The sequence below is a fragment of the Cololabis saira genome, chromosome 21 (genome assembly GCF_033807715.1).
Source record: "Cololabis saira isolate AMF1-May2022 chromosome 21, fColSai1.1, whole genome shotgun sequence".
Lineage (NCBI taxonomy): Eukaryota > Metazoa > Chordata > Actinopteri > Beloniformes > Belonidae > Cololabis > Cololabis saira.
The window spans coordinates 19,901,536-19,923,172 of record NC_084607.1 but is presented as its reverse complement, the minus strand read 5'-3'; the positions used below and the strand labels follow the sequence as shown (position 1 = coordinate 19,923,172).

The 21,637-nt window shown below is 40.0% G+C and overlaps 1 protein-coding gene across 1 annotated transcript; it reads left to right on the top strand.

The window, feature by feature from the left end:
• Window positions 1-9,213: 9,213 nt before the first annotated feature.
• Window positions 9,214-21,591, top strand: sdr42e2 (short chain dehydrogenase/reductase family 42E, member 2). The gene is made up of 12 exons (XM_061712019.1): window positions 9,214-9,251; window positions 9,426-9,855; window positions 10,680-10,775; window positions 12,721-12,778; window positions 13,043-13,161; window positions 13,249-13,324; window positions 14,054-14,136; window positions 17,277-17,414; window positions 17,960-18,025; window positions 19,508-19,571; window positions 19,666-19,739; window positions 21,081-21,591. The coding sequence occupies exons 2-12, from the start codon at window positions 9,433-9,435 to the stop codon at window positions 21,321-21,323; spliced, it is 1,440 nt and encodes a 479-aa protein (XP_061568003.1). The 5' UTR covers window positions 9,214-9,251; window positions 9,426-9,432; the 3' UTR covers window positions 21,324-21,591.
• The last annotated feature ends 46 nt before the right edge of the window (window positions 21,592-21,637 follow it).

Below are 21,637 nucleotides of genomic sequence, written 5' to 3'. Positions count from 1 at the left end.
TGTGGAGTTCCCCAAGGTGCCATCCTGGGACCTCTTCTGTTTAACATCTACAAGCTCCCACTGGCACAAATGATAAAGAACAACAAAATAAACAACCATATTTATGCAGATGATACACATATATATAAATATATTACAATTTCAACTGGAGACCGAGGCCCTGTACAGGCTCTTGGTAAATGCATTGAGGAGATTAATGACTGGACGTGCCACAACTTTCTTCAGCTAAACAAAAACTAAACTGAGGAAATTGTCTTTGGAGACAAAGAGAAATGATAACAAGTTACCACAGAGCTTCAATTTATACACCTAAAAAACTACCAACCAGGCCAGAAATCTGGGTGTTGTGATGGTCTCAGACCTAAGTTTGGAAAAGCACATTAAGGCAAGAACAAAGCCAGCCTACTTTCACCTTAAAAATATATCAAAGTTTATGTTTCAACAGGATCTGGAAAAACAAGTTCATGCATTCATATTTAATACGTTTGATTATTGTAACAGCATCTTTACAGGTCTACCTGAAAAGTCAGTTAGACAACTGCAGCTCATTCAGAACTCTGCTGCTCCAGTCTTCACTGAGACCAAAAAAGTCAGAGGATGGACTTTAAAGTTCTGATGCTGGTCTTTAAAGCTCTGAATGGTTTAGGACCAAAACTCATCAGTAACCTCCTGACCCAGTATGAACCTTCCCCCTCAGGTCATCTGGATCCAGTTTTGTATCAGACAGCTGAATTCAGCTTCTATGCTCCACATGTCTGGAACAAACTCACAGAAAATCTCAGATTAGCTGAAACACTCAATTTATATAAGTACAGGTTGAAGACATTTTACCTATTGTTCTTATTTCTTTCTTTTTTGTTTACATTTTAAATCATGCTCTTTATATGTATGATGTTTTAATGTCTCAGTAAAGCTTGCATTGCCTTACAAGGGGTTCTTTTTGTTCAAAATGTGTGTGTATGTATGTGTGTGTATATCCATTTATATATAGATACATAGAGTCATACTAGTGTTAAACGTTGTTATGCTCTACACAACGGTTTTGACATGTCTGGAATGAATCAATAAATGAAATGATTGCATTGCCAGGATGAATCATCGGGACTCGATTGATGCCATGTTTGTCTTTACCTCATCACCAACAAGTCCAACCTTGTAGTTTACAGAGATTCTCTCTTGTTTCCTTTTCTTCTGGCTTGTTGTACTGTAAAGACAGAGTCCGAATTATCACCATCTGGTAAACAGTTAAAAAAGTGAGCTGATGGTTTCTTAGATGAAATTATTCCACTGTGTCACCTCTTGTATCCTTTTAAACTTAAACTTAAACTTTATTTATTTGTATAGCGCCAAATCATACAATATAAAATGCAACACATGGTGCTTTACATGCAGAATAAAATAACAATAAAAAACACAATTTAAAACATTCCATACGACCCCACCCCCCACGCGTACACACACACTCACTCACACTCATATACCTGTGCACACACTCACACGCCCACACCCACACACACACACACACACACAATAAGTGGACTGGTGACATGGCTTAGCACTAACGATCCAGGTGAGGAAAACACTACCTATGGGTGGCCGTCCACACCGAGAGGCTCCACCGACCACGACCACCAGAAGCATCCCCACAGAGACCCCCCCAACCCGGACAGACCGGGGCAGACCCCACACAGAAGGTGGAGCCCCCCCCCAGCTACCCAGGCCTGAGGGATCCCCATGACGACACCCCCATGGGCGGAGCAGGCACACCTCCCAGTGTGAACGACCCCCCTGAGGAAACTTTCAATCTCCACACCTTCTATCTTTTTGACACAAATGATCTGCAGGTATTTTAATTCCGGTTAAAATCATTCTTAAAAGCATGTCACTTATTAATTTATTTATGGGTGTGACTTCACAGCTCCTTCCTCCTAAAATGGACATGAAATGATAAAACTTCCCACATCCGTGTGTGTGAGTGAGTGTGTGTGAGAAGGGGAGGATTCTCATTGTGTGTGACTCTTATCGTCTGGCTCCCCCTGCTGCTAGCTGGAGTACTGGTTTATGCACTTATGTGGTTAGTACTTATTAACACTATCAGTAAATCTTGTTTTTTTTAAGTAATTATGTTGTGTGAAACTTTAAGGAAAATCGCTTATAACATATTACCTGATTGGAAGAGGACTCTTACTGTTGCTTTATTTCTTACATCATCCCCTTCAAACACATATACATGATATTCACATTGAAGTAAAAAAGAACTGCAAAAGATATTCATGGCTTTCATCGATGTCACCTTTCCTGAGTTCACCTGTTACTTATTGATGCTGCGTGTGATGTCATTAGCTCAGTTGTTGCCAAGTTACAAATAGGACTCGCCATTTGTAACTTCTGGTTGTATTTTGAGATTTCGAACATACTCCCTGCTACACTTCAAAGCGTTAACGGTTTTGTCAAATAGTTTAATGAGACTCCCCGGACCCCATACTCACTGAGCGCCCCCCACAGAATGGCACGAGGGACATGGTCAAATGTCTTCTCCAGATCCACAAAACACATGTAGACTGGTTGGGCAAACTCCCATGAACCCTCGAGCACCCTGCGGAGGGTGTAGAGCTGGTCCAGTGTTCCACGACCGGGACAAAAACCGCATTGTTTGAATCCGAGGTTCAACTATCGGCCGTATTCTCCTCTCCAGTACCTTGGCGTAGACTTTCCCAGGGAGGCTGAGAAGTGTGATCCCCCTATAGTTGGAACACACTCTCCGGTCCCCCTTTTTAAACAGAGGGATCACCACCCCGGTTTGCCATTCCAGCGGTACTGTCCCCTTCCTCCATGCAATGTCGCAGAGGCGTGTCAACCAAGACAGCCCTACGACATCCAGAGACTTGAGGTACTCAGGGCGAATCTCATCCACCACCGGTGCCACTGAGGAGCTTACGAACTACCTCGGTGACCTCGGCTTGGGTGATGGATGAGCACGCCCCAGAGTCCCCACTCTCTGCTCCCTCAGTGGAAGGCATGTCAGTTGGGTTAAGGAGATCCTCAAAGTATTCCTTCCACCGTCCGACGATGTCCCCAGTCGAGGTCAACAGCTCCCCACCAGCACCATAAATGGTGCCGGCAGAGTACTGCTTCCCCCTTCTGAGGCGCCGAACGGTCCGCCAGTATTTCCTCGAGGCCGACCGAAAGTCCTCCTCCATGGCCTCCCCGAACTCCTCCCAGACCCGGGATTTTGCCTCCAGGAGTGCCCGAGCCGCGGCTCACTTGGCCTGCCGGTACCCATCTACTGCGTCAGGAGTCCCACCGGCCAACATAGCCCGGTAGGACTCCTTCTTCAGTCTGACGGCATCCTGAACTTCCGGTGTCCACCACCGGGTTCTAGGATTGCCGCCACGACAGGCACCGGAGACCTTGCGACCACAACTTCGAGCTGCAGCGTCGACAATGGAGGCAGAGAACATGGTCCACTCGGACTCAATGTCCCCCGCCTCCCCCGGGATCTGAGAGAAGCTCCCGGAGGTGGGAGTTGAAGATGTCCCCGACAGAGGGCTCGGCCAGACGTTCCAAACAGACCCTCACAATCCGTGTGTGTCTGCCCGGTCTGTCCAACCTCCTCCTCCGCCAGCGCATCCAACTCACCTCCAGGTGATCAGTTGACAGCTCAGCCCCTCTCTTCACCCGAGTGTCCAAGACATGCGGCCGAAGGTCAGATGAAACGACAACAAAGTCGATCATTGACCTCCGGCCTAGAGTGTCCTGGTGCCACGTGCACTGATGGACACCCTTATGTTTGAACATGGTGTTCGTTATGGACAAACTGCGACTAGCACAGATGTCCAACAACAATCTGAACCTTTTCATCCATTTCACATTTCCTGAGGTTACCTGGCCCTGTCTGTGATGGCAATAGCTCAGTTGTTGCAAGAGTTACAAACAGGCTTAATTATTATTTCATGGTGATATTTGGACATTTTGAACACACTCCCTAGTACACTTCATAGGTTAAAATTGGCTGTTACATTTTTCTTTTAGGTATTCCAAGTAACGTTGTCCAGTTAAAAATGATATTGGTCATGAATAAAATATAGATGACAAAGATTATTTTGCTGAATCATAAATACTCTTGTTATTCAAACCATATCATACTGTACGTTTGAAACACTTCTTGTAACAAGTTTATACCTGAAAACTCAATGGAACTGGAAAAACTGCTGTAATTTAAGTTACGCCATAAAATGAGCCGTAAACATCTCCTTCCACATGTACGTACGACTATTATTTGTGTTGATAAAGGCATTGATGCCTTTATGAAATTAAGTTCATATGTGCTATAATTTAACAATTCAGCATTGAATAAAATGTACACATGAAATACATAATTTAATGTCATTTTAACTTCAAAATAGAAATTTTACCTTCCAATTTCAACATCTTAATGACTTTGTTCGTCAGTTAACAGGTGATGAAACAGTTGACAAAGACACATGACAATAACAGAAATCTGTTCAGAGATACAAACACAATGTTTATAATCAATATAATCCAAACAAATACAATACATTCGTTTTTTTTATTTGTATGACAATTTTTATGTATGTGCTTGCTGGACACGTTCTGCAGTGATGGATTCTTTGAAACAGCTCCATGTTGAAGATCAATTCAATTCAATGTGGAGTAGAGCTCCTCGTCGGAGCTCCACTCTTTAGTAGGGTCTTACTGCCACAGTTCTGCACAACCCACGTCTTCGGCTACCTTGTTTGCGAGTGTTTGGCAGCTGCTTTGGTAAATGTTTGACTCGCCATGTGTTTCAATAAATTTGTATAATAGTACAACATACAGTACATGTTTTGTATTACTCTTACTTTTTTCTTTTTCTTTTTTGACTGCTATATTATGCTGAAGAGGCTCCGAGGCGTGAGCAATATTTTTGTCTTCCTCGTGGGATTATTTTTTACTCTGCAGCTACAAATAGAGTTAATATTTTTTCCTCAACAAACTAGTTTTATCTGAAGATTGGGGTTAATCGCACCGCAGAGAGCTGGCCAGCAACTGCGTTTAGCTGGAGAAGTGGGGAATAAAACCCGTGTTTTGATCCGACCCCGGTCTGTGTGAGGGTTTGTTTGTGGTTTACTGTGGAAGGTTATGTTTGGTCGTCTTACAGCCGCGATCCAAGCGTCCAAGACGACTCTTTTACTCTTTTACTCTGTTATCTCAGATACGATATGTGTGGAGCTGCTGCAGCCACAACACAGCAACGGGTTACCATAGTTTACAGAATAACGGAAAGTAACGATTACAAGTACCGGTCGGCTAAGACAAAACGAAGAAGGAGCACGTCTGTACACAGTGCTCAGTGGTCTGAAGAGCAGCTCAGGTAGCTGCCAACAGGGCGGCTCCGCGGGGTGATGAAGTCAAGACGAACAAGCCCTATTATTAAAACAATAACCACCAGCTACTTCACCTGCTGATAGTTGTCTGACTCTGGAGGAATATGTAACTCCGCCAGTCGGTCACAGTGACCTGATTTACACCAAACACTAACTGGATTTACTGGTGACTGCACAGCTAAATAAAAGAACGCTGGAAGTCCAAACAGTCACGTCACATCTGTCAATTAATCCGGGATTCTGTCATCAAAGAAATTCAGTTTTATGACGATTCAAACTCCTATGAGACACTTACTGTATAACGGATCACCTTTAACCGAGTTCATCATCCTGGATGATGAACAAACTAAACACCTGGAGTCCATCATCACTAAACTACAGCAAAAAAATAAAAAATAAAACAAATCTGATGCATTTCCTCCATTTGATATGTTTTCTTTGTTATTTTGTGAATAAAATATAGCTTTGTGAGACTTGCAATCCATCATTAATTGTGTCTATTCAAATTCTACACAACATCCCAACGTTTTTGGAGTTGGCGTTTTACATTGGATTGCAGCTGCAGGCTCCCAAACTGTCTGAGATGTCCCAAAATCAATGTCATGCATACAGATCAGAGAGAAACTGTTATGGCGAATCATTCATGTGCATGAATTAATAGTTTTGCAGTAATTAGCAAAACTCATCTGAATGCAGGGATACTTTAAATGTGAAACATTGCAGAGAGCCTTACTTTAAGGCTTTAAAACCCAGCATTACTTGTATCTCACATGGTTGTAGCTCTACTCATCTTTTACACTTATCTAGGTTATTTATTTAGATTTAGGTTAATCAAAGCCAGCTGGAGGAGTCTGTCCGTACCTCATCACCTTACTTTCTGTCACTGCTCCAGAGGGTCAGACAGGGTGACAGCTCCCCGCGGACAGTGATTCATGGGTGTTCAGGACAGCATTTAATGAGGGAGAAACTCAATCCTTTTTCTTTTTCTTATTGTTGCTGTAGCTAAGTTGATGTGACTTTTTAAAATCACATTCCACCTGATAGATGATTGAAAATAATAATAATCATCATCATCATCATGATAATAAACACTAGAAGAAAGTGTTCCTTTCTTACCTCTGCTTGAGACTTAGACTCAACATTATTGCTCTCTTTGGGATGACTCCCTCTGGGAAATTCAGTCTCCAGCAGCTTATACAACAATAGTCAGCTCACATAAGGTAAAATATACACTCTTAAAGAATATAGAAGTGAGCAGTGGACCAAGTTATTTAGTGAGATTGAATTAAATTAAGTTATGCACTGGTTGACAGATTACTGCACATATGAAGACCATTTCGATAGATAAATAAGTATTGCTGTTGAATAAAAAGGAAAAAAACAGCAAGTGTTTACTAGGAGGTCCGCTGGTGAAACATTTATAAACGTTTTATAGCTGGGAGAATATTTCACTGTACTGTACTGTACTGTACTGTACCCATCTTCATAACTCTGCATTTGGCACATGAAAATATTCTGATAATTATTAACTTCTGGAAAATGTAATTCAACTGAACAAACTGTCACTGCTTTGCTGTGTGACATCAAACCTTTATCTACCCTCTGAGACGTGTGTTACCTTTCTGGCTTTAAGAACATGTGCCCTTTAAATAAAATCAGCTTGTAGAAGTGGTCATTGTGATCATTATTACTGCCTAAATGGAGGTAAATTCAATCTGAAGTCTAAATTACATTAAAACATATAGGACATCTACCACCTAAAGGGGAAATAGCAGATATAAAGGTGCACAGCAATTCAAGGTTTTTTCAAAATCACTTCTGTATGATCTCTGGTCATCAGGCTGCTGCTGAAGACTGTTTTTTTTCTCCTCTTTAATTACACGCAGTTCATTCAGCTGTCAGCTCGGGTTTAGCAGTCTGTCTGATGTCAGCTAAATAAAACATAAAGCCTCTTTTTCTGCTGTCTTCAAATAAATGTTTAGGAAGTAAGGGCAGCTTGACAAACTTGAGATGCATCTTCATTTCATGATCCTGTATCTGTATTCACTGCACGTTACTGTTCTTTTGAATATTTCTATTAAATATTATGGTATTCTGAGGGCAATAAAATATCTGTGTTTTTGCCTCAAGCTAACTTTGTTGCCTTGTTATATAATATATAATATAATATCCATCTTTTAGTTTGATGTATAAATGAAAGTCCTAAGAAATGCTACATTTTTATCATTCTTAACATGTAAAGGAGTATCTGCATTTACTCCCAAGATGTTTGAGACTAACTGAATTAAACTTTCTAAACCGTTCATTTCTCCACCCATAGAAAATGGTGAACACATTACTTCTTATCAATGAAAAGTTAAGTTGCTCACATCTTTAATGTCACACAGAAGAAAAAATAAATCATTAACACTGATGTAAATCTCAGTTTGTCAGCAAATGGAAAATTTAAATTTAAATTAAATTTAAAGGCAATTTTAAATTAATCTTTAAATAATGTTATTTAGATTGCATAGTTGAACATTTTAACATGAAGGTCAGCAGGGGATGATTTAACGTCATCCCCTTGTGGTCAGTCGAGGAACTGCGATCTCTCAGTACTTTCTGGAAGATAGCAAGGTAGATGTTCTCATAGTCTATGGACGTAGCCCCTTGGTTGGGGGTGACTTTGATGGACATCAAACTATTATATCTTCTCTCTTTAAGTAATAACTCTTCAATACATTTTCTAATTAATATTTGTAAGGTGGGAAATGTATTCAGTATCTCTGATGCTCCTCTTTTCCCTGCATAGTCATTCAGTTTAGTCTGTCTCATACCAGTTTTTTTGTCTGCCAGGCATCAGAACCAAATGACAGCTTCAGCATAATGCTTTCGTAAACAAAAACAATAATGTTTGTTCAGAAAAGAAAAGAAAGAAAATAAAAGTAAAAAAGGTAAAACTAGGTAGGTAAAAAAGTAAACATGGCAACAACTCAACAGTTCTGCTATTAAGATAATAGCAGGACTACCGTCCTGGAGTGAATTTGCATTTTACTAAAAAGAAAAAGTCAAAAGAGTAAAATGAATGACTAGTGAAAGGCAATTAGCTAAAAGATTATCATTATATCTTTTATCATACCATTTATTATCATACCATCTTCATCACAAAGTTTTTTTCTTTATTCTGACAACCCACTTTACTTCAAATGGACAACATTTGGCAAGAAGAAAGTTAGGTTACTTAAGAATTGAGGAATATAATTTTCTTCTTAATTTTATTGCTTAAAATGTCATAAAATCTGAAAGAAAAAACGATTTATAAGTTACTGTTAAAGGGTGATTTTGGACATGATAGACGAGTTAAATATCTTTATCAAGGTCATCAAGAAGGAAATAGTTCCCATCCAGCATGTCAATGTAGGCATCTAAATGCAGATGATTTGAACTGACAGTGGGATTGAAATGGGAACCTGATATAGATTAAGTATTGTGACTCCTAGCGCAACCAAAGGCCTTGTTTGTTGTAGTAGAAAAATTATACTCTTCTCATACTCCAAATGAAAACACACAACTTCATGTTTCCTGGCAAAGTTCGCTTTAGGACTTAAATAGAAGATGGTGTCACTGTCTGTGCACCTGATGCTCACGGAAACACAATCCTCCCAGCCGTAGGCCTGCGTGCTGCATCCACGTATTGCAGCAGGAGATCCTCAGGTGAGGGTGCAGGTGGCTGACGGGGAGTGAGAGGCGGGGCTTTGGGAGGGATCACGGGGGTGGCACAGCCTGCATCACTTCATAAGGTCGCCAGCACAGGTATGGATGTGACGAGACGACGGCAGCAACTAGACAGTCACCTGGATAAATAAAGGAACAAAAATCAAAAAGGTGAGTTTTTCAATTATTTCATTTTCACTTTCTTATTTCAAAATGTATGTTACATGCATGCCTAGCGTAAAAATGCAGAAGTTGAAATGGTCCATTTAAATTTTAACCACTGAATCACTCATCACAGTAAAGCAATGAATAACCAATACTTTTCCTTTTTTCCCACCTCATCAGGATATTTATGGAGCTCTGCAGCCCCAACATGAGTGAAAATGGGGCTTCTCTGTTCCAGGTGAAGCAGCTTCCCTGCCCAGGTGTCCCCCTGTTTGCACACCACATGCACGGCATCCCCCACCTCTCCTACAAACCCAGGGCTGGAGATCCAGCTCCAGTGGTGGCATCCAGCCAGAGCCCGGCTGTACGTCACAGGGTAAATGGAGCCACGGTGGGAACCTGCAGCAGTCCTGAGTGTGCAGCTTCCAGGCTTGGAGAGGAGGCAGCAGTGACCCCCGGTGTCCCTAAGGGGAAGGTGCTGGTGACAGGAGGAGGGGGCTACTTTGGCTTCAGGCTGGTGAGAGAACTTGCTGGTGAGGGGATGTCAGTGATCCTGCTGGACATGAACAAGCCTCCCTGTGATATTCCTGATGGAGCAATCTTCTACCAGGTAGGTCACCATGGAGTGGTCACCTATTACCTTGCACATTTTATGCCATTCAGGCTTTTAATATTCATCCATGGGTCAAATTTCTTTCATAACTTGGCTTTGATTAGAAAAATCTACCAGACACTTTGCAGCATATGTCACAATTTGTGATGGTCAAGCACACAAATTGAGGTAATTATTCATTTTTCCCCCAGGCATTCTTCTCAGTAAAACTGTTGAAATGTATACACTTTTACAAATATTAAGCCCCTCACTGTGTGGTGTCAAAGAGCCACATAAAAAGAAGATCCAAAACGGAGCAGAATTCCACCAAAATAATAAAGACACGTGAGCTCAATAATCTAACTCTACTTCATGTTTACAAATTGCTCTAACGCTCAGTCACTGACAAATAAGAAGAAAAAAAATCTCTCAGATTTCCTTATCTGCTGTCCTGCAGTCAAAACATGGCCAAGTACGGTATAGTGTTGTATAAATTGCTCGGCTCTGTGTGGACGTGAAAATCAGCTCTAGTATTACTGGACGTCAGGGCGCCTCCCCGGCCGGCGTGCTGGATGGAAACAGACGCAGATGAGTGATCTGTCTCAGTGCTCCAGCTGCCAGCTGGGTCAGAGAGGATGGACACATGAGTCGGGTTTCACCTGCACGCCTCTTGGCACACTTACCATGATTACAAGTGTCTTCTTATTGCTTCGTCAAGTGGTGCAGTTATACCTGACAAACTGCAGATGCTGTGTTGAGAAAAGCAGTTTTATGACATGTATCTGTCATGTCCTTAGAGCGGGCAGTGATTATCTCAAGCTGGTTTTGCTTCTGTCTTGCAGAGTGACATTCGGGATTATTCCTCCCTCTACAAGGTGTGTGAAGGAGTCGACTGCATATTCCACACAGCATCTTATGGCATGTCTGGACCAGATCAGGTGAATTCCCTTCATGTGTCTTTTGCGTCCTCTCAAGACCTCTCAAGTCAAATGTTCTTACAACGCACCCAAACTCAACACAGTCCTATAAACCTATGGTAACTTATCCTTGCCCCTCAATCTGAACGACATGGTTTTGTTGCGTTTTGAGTTAGTACCACTGGTGTCAGGAGTAATGCAACTATGAGATGTAATAAGATGCTTGCGACTCATGATATCATCCCCTTACGAATTTTATTGGGATATTAGTGTTTTTGAGCAATAATAAGCTTTTTTTCTGCAGTGTATATGAACTAATCTCAGATTTACCATTTTTAAAAGTTTCTGTATACTTGAGGTATATTACTAGTAAACACATTGTGTCTTCTTGACAGATTTGACATTTAGTTTTTAGAACATGTTTTTGCAAACTTAGTAAAAGAAGAGGTCTAAAATACAGAGTTTTTTATTTTTAGTTATATCTACACACGTGGACAAAATTGTTGGTACCCCTCAGTTAAAGAAATTTGATTTGATTAGATTGAAGCTGAGATGATACAACTCATTGATAAAGATTAAAAAAAATTTCTTTAAATTTATAACATTTTGAAAATAATTTCACAATTTTACTAAATAATAATATCTATTACATAATTAGTATTCGTATTTTATTATTGTTATGATTATTTTGTACCTTAAGACAATTACAAAGTCGGCCTTCTGTTACCTGAAGAACATCTCCAGGATCAAGGCACTAATGTCTCAGCAGGATCATGAAAAACTCTGAACTGAAAAATCCATGCGTTTATCTTCAGTCAAATTGATTACTGCAACAGTGTCTTCACAAGTCTGCCTAAAAAGTCAATCAGACAGCTACAGCTGATCCAGAATGGGCCACGTCTCTCCAGTTCTGAGATCTTTACACTGGCTCCCTGTACTTCAGAGGATTAAATATTGTTAGTTTATAAATCGCTGAATGGTTTACGACCAAAATAATGAAACATGGAGAAGCAGCATTTAGCGTTTTATGCTCAACCGGCCTGGAACAAACTTCCAGAAAACTGCAGGAATGCTGAAGCCAATGAAACAATGTTAATTTCAGTACCACACTGTAACTCACGTTTACATCTAACTTTTTTTAATTTTTTTTTTTATTTCTTCTAAGCTTTTTGGGTTTGCTTTGATTTTTTTTTTCCTCTGCAAACCAAATACATATCGTTCCCTTTTTGCATGAGAAGCACATAACATGTTTTAATGGGCTTTAGAACCATGAAACAGTTCAGGCAAAACTGATTAAACTTGATTCGCTCCCTATTACACTGAAAGTGGCTGGAACTACATACATGATTCCAGTAAGATTTAGATGATCCCCTTCCCAAAACAAGAAGAACAATATCACACATTTGAGGAGGGACTCTGGCTTTTGACATGGAATGACTCTATTGTTCGTGCAGGACTAAACAAGCAGCAGAAACGTCTGCAGAAGAAACAGATATATCCAGTAAGATGAAGCTCAATGTTGGAAACTTTATAGATCAGTACAGCAGACGTTTTCCCTCCTGCAAAAATCATCACACTTGCAGTGTGCTCATTAAAAGGCACTACACCTTTGTTCCACTCTACTGGATACATTACATACATCAGTGCAATACGACCAGCAGCAGATCAGTCAGGTTGTCAGGTGTGTAATGCTAGTAATGTAACCTCAGTACATGTTTTTCCACATAAAGGATAGATAAATATACTGTATGTGTGAACTTTCATGCAGAATGCTTTAGTCTTATGGACTAATAAATCCATTGATGCATGGGTAAACCTACTTGCTAAAACCTACTTTACTCCAGCAGCAAGGCAAGTAAAGCAAACACACCAACCTGTCCTGTGGTGCAGAAGTGAACGTGGACGTGGACAGCTTGTGGTGTGGTTGTTAAGTGGCTTTTTTTCTCTTGTGGTTTCTGGCTTTCAGCTGAGGAAGGAGCAGGTGGAGTCTGTCAATGTTGGAGGGACCAGTAATGTCATAAACGGTAAAACTTCTACATTTGTACTGTGAAGCAGTACTTACAGGGTTTTTCAACTTCAACGTATCCAGAAAATACTGTACCGTATGTGCTTGGGTGTCTGCAGCAACCAAAGTCTGAAAATGTGACATTAAGTGAGCGATGTAGGTTCATGTGATCAGATACTACTCTGATCAGAGTTGTATCTTTATATGTTCCCAGTTACACATCATGCATATCTTTTTATCATTTTTTTAACTTTGCAGTATTGTGTATTGTGCACTATTTCAGTGTGTAAGCAGAGGAGCATCCCCAGACTGGTCTACACCAGTACCATCAACGTGGTGTTCGCGGGGAAACCGATTGAGGATGGTGATGAGGAGTCAGTGCCATATGTGCCCAGTGACTTGGTAAGCAGCAGTCCAAGAAATTACATTTTTGCATGTCTTGTACATTTTCCAACAATAAGATGATAGGGAAGTTTCTTTCTGTTCCAGCACATTGACCACTACTCCAGAACTAAAGCATTTGCAGAGCAGATGGTCCTCATGGCCAACGGGTCCTCCCTAAAAGGTGTGAAACGATCAATGTGTGGCTGATTACAGTATCACATGAAGAGGTTGCATCCAGGAGGCTGCAATCCAGCCTTTGTATGCTGCGTAAAACTATGAGTATGAGAAACAGTCAGAAATAAGGCAGTGGTTGCCATGGATGCTCAGCATGCAAGCCAACTTAATTTAGCACTGTACAGAAAGGTACTCTAATATAGCAGCACTTGGTTTGTGTCTGGGTTTGGGTTTATGTCAGTGGGTTAATGTTGAACTATGAGTTTTTTTTAGTAACAGATCTGAAGGCTCCTGTTACCTCCTTTGGTGTAATCTGACTCTCTATCCGCAGCCATCAGCCCATACATTTAATCAAGCTCAAAGGAAGAAGGAGTCTCATGATATACCTCAGGTTGAAGTTCACCTTTCTGCTGCAGGACGAAAGTTTCCACTGGTCTGGCCGAAACAACACGATGGCACAAAGACAGCTCAGCAGTAGCAAATAAAACGCCACATTTCATATAGTACAGTTATATAGTTTAAATGTAGGACTTTTAGTTGGGTATTTTTACATACATCACCATAAAGTAAGGGATTCCACTGCATTTTTCACAACTGCACTGATGCCTGAGGAGGAACAACAGAACCCATGACAAAACTGAACATTGCTCATGTTGATCACTGCTAAAATGTGCTTGTAATTTAGCTTCACTTACAAAAATGTAATTCATGTACCCATTTTTGTGTTTATATAAAGGTGGAGGCATGCTTCGGACCTGCGTCCTGCGGCCCTGTGGCATCTATGGACCAGAGGAGAGACGACATCTTAACAGAGTGATGGTGAGTTAATAAAACACGTGACATTTTATGACGACTGTTAATACTTTTTGCTCTGGCACTTGAAGAAATGCACATCTTGTAGCGTCTGAAGGCTCCACGACAGAATGTGTTCCTGTCTGAAGAGTTTACATTATTCATGAAGCTCTCCAGGCATCCAGTTACAGCTGACTTTTCCTCCAGTTTTTCTACAAGGCTGATGCTGTCTGGTTATCTTAGATGGAGTGTGGTCAAGGATCATTTTTATTAGCCTTTTCTGTAAAGTCACTGAAAACATTCATAATCTGTGAAGAACGTTAAGTGAATGGACAATACAAATTAGTGCTCACAGGAAAAGGTGGGCTGAAATTAAAGGACTTTAATATCACTAATACATGTACATGCATATGGCATTTCATATATCCATATCAAAAAACAAAGTCAAGGCCTGTAGTGGCAGGTAATCAATAAAACGAGTGCACAGAAAAGCAAAGCATCCACACCAAAAAACCTGAGGCGAATAAATACTGAGCAGTTATGATTAACAGGATGCAGGTGTGGAAATCAATAACAGAAACACAGATAGTGTAAGAGAACTGAAAAAAACATTACATTTTGAAGAGTAGCTTTGAAGCCATTTTATTCCTTTACATTATATGTAGCAAGTGCTTTTATCTTTAACTATCAAGCCATAGTGAACATCATAAACTATTGCGTAAGTGCTATCAAAAACAGGACTAAAGGACGATCTAAAGAAATAAGGACTGCTGGAACTCTGGTCAAGGTCTGCTGAAGATACAGGATCTACTGTATCCGTCACTCACGTAGCATAAACTGAGCCAAGTGGCTCAAGCAGAAAAGACCTGTCTAGGTTGGTCTTGAATCGTTGAATCGAGCCAAGGTGGCTTGCTCAAAGCAGTGGGCTGAAGTAGCAACCAGCTCGTTCGGAGGCTGTTGATTCATCTGCAGGTTAGGTAGTCGTTGGCAGTCACCAGTTCAGCTACTGGTCTACAGCCTTATAACCAGGGGCGTCTCTAGGATTGTGACACATCTGGGGCTTAGCCCTGAAAAGTTTTATGATGTGCGCGCTTAGAGCGGGCGCCCGAAGATTTTGGACATAGAGACATTGATTTATCACGTACAATTAGGTCTCTGCATTAATTCTGACTCTACACCTACTGTCTTTGTTCATTTCTTGTTTGTAACTTTTTACTTTCACTCCACACTTGCCTTTCTCATTTACTTATATATCAAAATGTGTGCAGCTTTTTCAGGAAAAGTGTTAGTGCTATATCTTTTTTCTTTTCATACTATACATACAAACTATACCGATCTCAAATCTCACTGCTCTGCTCTGTGTTGTGCGTCTATAAATAGAACAGATACAGGGGTGCTCGTTAAGATGTTTATTAACACAGTTCCCCACAAACACATGATAAATGAAATAAGACTGACAGTATCAGGCATCAGAATAGCTTGTCTTAAAAAACATAGGAAAATTCTCGACGTGGACGAGAGAGGGCGCAACGCGCCCGAACCCTCTAGGGGGGTCCGGGGGCATGACCCCCCTGAAAATTTTGAAAAATAGACTCAAAATGGTGCATTCTGGTGGTCTCAAAGCTCCATAATCACATCTTTTATCAATGCAAGAATACACACAAAAAATCTGAATTTTTGCAAAGAATGATGCATTTTGATAACATAATAACACGCATTCATCATCATGGGTAATTTCTTCATGCATGAATAAATCTTGAAATGAAGATAATTATATCTTAAACTTCTACAATGGCCAGAATCCCCCTTTCCCACCGAAAAAACTAGGGATGCACCGAAATGAAAATTGGAGGCCGAACCTGAAGCTGAATAAAATTTAAAGACTTGGCTGAATACTGAGTACCGAATAGCCTACGGAATGCGGTTGTTCACAGTTTTTCATTTATTTTGCCATTTTTTTTTTTTACCGAATACAAGTCATCTGAACAGCTTTCTGCCTGCTGCCTGCTGTTTTTACTCACGACATGCGTCGTGGGACCTGGAGGTGTTAACCACTTGTGCGCCAAAGCCAAAGAAGTGGCTTGAAAAATAAATAAATAAATAATAATTGTTAATTGAATTGTTACTCAAATATGTCCACTGTTTTATCTAAGCATCAACATAAGAGTACCGTAGATTAACCTAAACACAAAAAAAAAAAAAAAAAAAAAAAATTTTTTTTTTTTTTTTTTTTTTTTTAATTCATATTCGGGGCTAATTAAAAAACATCCGGGGCTTTAGCCCCGAATGTTTTAGCCTAGGGACGCCACTGCTTATAACCTGAACCCCTTGAATCCAAACATGGTTGCAGGAGTCGGTTAGTAAAATGTACAACACAACCACCCTTACTGGCTCTAAAATGAGAGGGATTATGCTCCTTTTAGCTATTAATTCATAGATCAGATGTCTAATGCACTGAAAATACTAAGCAGCTAAAGTAATGACAGCTAACCATTAACACCATAGACTGCAGTTGGCACCCAAAGAAACATGCTTCTAAATATTTGTGTTATGTTTCACCTCTAATCTACTTTGTAATTGTATCTGTAACGGTAGATAGAAATGCCTTCCTCATCCAGATGTCATGGATGTACTGTAACATCTTTACTCAATTACTCATCTTTACTTTTTTACACAGGCTTTACATATGATGTTTTAACATGGGGATCAATGGAAACTGACTTGCTTGTGGAGCCAGGCCGTAGTGGTCACATACTGCATACTACAAATGGTGCAGATAGGAGCCCACGAGCAGAGTGGTAGAAAAAAACATGGCTATGTAAAAGCAAAGGCTACAAATTTAAAAATAAAAAAAAATAAAAAAATAAAGTGTGTCAAGAAAAAAAAATTCAATTGAATTTCAAAATAAAGTGTAAAGGAGCCAGACCAGAATACAGAGCAAGTAACTATGCTCAATACTGACAAAACATGATTCAGAGATTTACCAAAGCAATGGGGGAAAAATCCCAATACACACTCATAAAAGCCAGTTTGTGTCTTCGTCATATTCACATGAAGTGAACATAGAGGTGGTTTTTGGAAAAGGATCCACAAAAGTTAATATTTTACAGTAATTACAACATAATAAAAGTCTGGCTTTTAAGAACAAGTGTCATGTTTGTGTTCAGGCGAATGTGGAGCGTCGGCTGTTCAGCTTCAGGTTTGGGGACCCAGGAGCCAGGATGAACTGGGTGCATGTAGATAACTTGGTGTCGGCCCACAGGCTGGCAGCCGAGGCTCTCACAACCAAGAGGAACTGTGTTGCTGTGAGTCACGTTACACTGACCTGAAGGAACTCGGATTAGAGACATTAGTCCTACACTGCAAAAACTCAAAATCTTAACACGAATATTTGTCTTTTTTTTAGTTAAAATGTCTCCTTTTTAGTAAAAAAAATCTCATTACACTTAAAACAAGAATCATCACTGGAAAAAACAATAATTTTCACCTGTTTCAAGTAGATTTTCACTTAAAATAAGTAGAAAAATCTGCCAGTGGAACAACATTTTTCACTTGTAATGAGAAGATAAATCTTGTCCCACTGGCAGATTTTTCTACTTATTTCAAGTGAGAATTTACTTGAAACAGGTGAAAATTGTCAAATAACACGTTATTTTTCTGGTAATGACTCTTGTTTTAAGTGTAATGAGGTTTTGTGACTAAAAATGAGACATTTTAACTAGAAATAAGACAAATATTCCTGGTAAGATTTTGAGTTTTTGCAGTGAAACCGGTTACATTGGACGCCAGAATAGCTTGAAACAAGATCTTACTAAATGTTTTCTTTTTAACATTTTATGTTCTTCTGCAGAGCGGACAGGCCTACTTCATCAATGATGGAGTTTCGGTCAATTTGTTTGAGTGGCTGACACCTTTGGTGAGTCGATGATGTTTCTTGTGTTTCATCGTCAGTGAAGTTAACATCACGTCACGCTCTGAGACACAGACCTTCTAAAACTGCATCATGTTCCCCCGCCATGTTCAGCATCAGCACACTCATTTATTTGATTATCTGTATCCAGCAAATGTTCGCAACTAGAAAACTAGAAAGAAAAAATAATATGAACACATTTTTACACCATGTAAACTGAAAAACATGGGGGAAAAAAATCCTGTCCTGTTTCAATCATGGGAGTATCGGGACACTAACTTTTCCTCCACAGGATGATACAATTCTCAGTGGGGTTAAAATCAGGACTCCCCCATGTGCACATCAGTGCATGTATATAAATTATGTCACATGCTTCCTGATCCAGCCTTTCATTATTTCAGCCAAGTGCACCCTGGCATTCTCATCTCGGTATATGCTAGTGGCATGGGGGAAGAAAAAGAAAGAAAAAAAAAAGAAAGAAAAACTCCCTCATTTTAATGTTGGTGAACCGAGACTTGAGCAACTGAAACAACCCAGATCATGATATTTCCAAACAGTTTTACATAGTAGACACAAGTGGGTGCATCCCCTCATCCGATCTTCGCTGATGCCCCCATGAATCCGGAAACGGGTAAATTTGACTCAGACCACATGATCATTTTGCTCCAGCTTCCAATATTTACGCTACACAGATGAGTAATTTTCTTAAGAATACACAACTATTTAGTCCCATTACTTTGAGTTGTCTTTACATGATGCATGTATAAATGCTTTTACTTGCACTGTTACATGTTGTCATTTGAAAACAATTACATTTAGTCATATATTTAAATGATGTCTAACTACAATCATTAGAGATTTCTCTCTGACCACATTTCTTCCTGGGAAGATGATGGTTCACTGCTATCCATGCAGTTCTTAATGGTCCATTGGAAAGCTTATAACCCAATTTTAATCATTTCAGTAATCTCCTTGGTTGTTTCAATTGCTCGATGCAGACAAATAATTTGACTCGTCTGAAACAGAGTAATACTTCTTCCAAGGGTATGATGGCATTCAACGCAGATGTTTAAGGAATAAAAAGTTAGGATTTAAAAAAGAATAACTTTAAGCTGAAACATATTACTTCACTGCAGTAGTTTTCCAAAGGAAATCTCTTGGTTATTTGCAGATCCAGGAGGTGACTCTTTTTTTCTGGCATTGTGGTGTATTTAGTCTGTTTGTAGAAGTTTCCATCTTCAGTGGGAGTGAATGAGCGTGCCGTCCAATGCTCTTCTGGAAAGTCATTTGTATGTATTGAACTGAGAAGCTGATTGTAATGCTATGTTTAGAATTTGGTCACAGTGACCAAAAATAAATAAATAAATAAATAAATAAATAAATAAATAAATAAATAAATAAATACAACTATTGCAGCTTTGTTTAGGGTTTCTGAAAAATGTAGTCAAGGGTGGAATTTGCAGCTTCATGTTTCTTCTCTTGTGGCAGTTCCAAAAGCTGGGCTACAGCAGGCCGTCAATATATTTGCCAGTGTCACTCATCTATTCAGCAGGTAGATAATTCTTTGTTTCTTTACAACATTCTTTAAATCACTGTTTGTATATGTGCTGAGCTGATGCCAACTCTTCTGTTTCTTATTTTTCAAGCCATCCTGGTGGAATATTTACATGTGATTCTGAGACCAGTGATAAAAGTCCCCCTCCTTTTCACCAGAAGTGAGGTAGTCACTCTTTTCTTGTTTTTCTCTCATCATAAAAAAATACAAATTGAAAGATTTGGTTGCATCTTTCCTTAAACTGTGACAGCTAGCAAGGCCATAGTAATTCATTATTCCTCAATATCCCTGTCTTGAGATTGGACTTTGATGTCCTCATGATCTTCTAAGCTTGTTTTCTCTTGGAAATGAGAAAAGTTGTAATCACATGAAAGCAAATGGCTTTCCTGTCACAGTTATCCGACATCACACGCGACACTCTAGGAAATAGTTTACAATGGAGCTGTCAGATAGCAATATGGGGATGTGCAGTTACTGTACAGTATATCTGTCATCGGGCCTCGTTTGAGCAACTGTGTTCAGCCTTTTATCTTTGCCTACTGGAGAGACAACTTTGATGTGCTGACAGCGGCAAAGCAAAGAGCAAAGAAATAGATAACTGCAAAAGTTCTGATGTCAAACAAAAAACAAAATAGGGGATCAAAAGCGATCCAACAAGAGAATGGGAGGCAGCTTCCACTGATGCTGCCTCCGGGGGCCTTAGATGTGAGTCTTAAGGAGTCTTTGCGGCGGCCAGGTAGGTCCTCATGAATGTGTGATGAGGCAGAAACCAAAGCCGAGCACCGCAAGCCTGCACCTGGAGCTCATTCTGTCGGATAACTGCTGGCCAGGAGATCAATGATTGCCTTGTGAATAAAACATAAACTGCTGTGGGTCAGAGCAGGAAGTTCACCATAAAGCTGACAGGAAGTAACCTCACCACAGTGGCTGCTACTATGGTGACCAGAGCTGCTCAACCTCTTGTCTGGGCTTGCATGATCCCGGGGACTCTCAGCTTAAGACTCTGTATGACATGCTGAGGGGTTTTTATTTATTTAGTTTCCATATTCCAGGGTTCGAAATCAATGCAAAATTGATAAATTTTTGTTTAGAACAGCTACTAATAGGAGAAATGTGCAATTAAGAGGAGCTTCAAGTGTAATGGAAGGAAAGACCTCAGCAACATGAACCAAACAGGATAGATCTGATGGCTTTTGTATTCAAATAAATCTGTTTAAAAAAAAAGAGAAAAAAAAACAGCTTTGAAGAGATCTTCTATCTACTCTTTCATTACTGTGTGCGTTTCACATGCAGACACCTTATACTCAGCTGTAAGGAGATGCCACTAACTGGTGAGACATTCATCACTCGCAGGTTATCAGAGTGCAATGCCAAGTTTGCCAAAAACTGAGGTTAAATGGAAGCATTTTAGGATGACCTTGAGCTCAGTTGATTATTTGAATGTATCTGCAGCTACTGCAGGAGATTAATGTGTTTATAATAACTTCCAAATATTTTCTGTTGCAGGTCAGGATCATCACAGTGAGCCACACTTTCAAAATTGACAAGGCCCGTCGAGAGCTGGGTTACAGCCCAAAGCCTTACAGCCTGGGAGACTCCGTGGACAAGTACCTGAAGAGCCGACAGTCTCGCTCCAGCTCACAACTTTTCAGCTTGTCCTCGATCATCCAGCTGCCCCGATGCCTCATCGTGCTGTTGCTGCTAGGTCTCAGTCTGGGGCTGCTCATGTTCACCTGTATAATGTGTTAGAGAAATATAAAAAGTGGTTACTGTACTGGACAGACAGCTAGACTCTAACTTATTTCTGGCTTCTGCATTTGAAACCACACTTGTCTTGGCAAATTTGTTGAAACAGGACAAATGTAATAAAGTCTTTCCTGGAAATAAGTATGTCAGATTATACTGTTTAATTGTTCAAATACAGCAATTTCAATTGATCTCCACATTTACTATTCCTTTCCTTTTTTATTATCTGTACCTGGTTTCAAGATGATAAATGATTGAAAAGTATTAAAGCAGAGCTATATGAATTTTAAGAATGTTCCTACTATTAAGCTATTAAT

Excerpts from the sequence above, each read along its gene's own strand:
- sdr42e2 (XM_061712019.1), top strand. The coding sequence starts at position 9,433 with ATGGAGCTCTGCAGCCCCAACATGAGTGAAAATGGGGCTTCTCTGTTC. Across the intron at positions 9,856-10,679 it reads ATGGAGCAATCTTCTACCAG|AGTGACATTCGGGATTATTC; the intron begins GTAGGTCACCAT and ends TCTGTCTTGCAG. Across the intron at positions 10,776-12,720 it reads GCATGTCTGGACCAGATCAG|CTGAGGAAGGAGCAGGTGGA; the intron begins GTGAATTCCCTT and ends TCTGGCTTTCAG.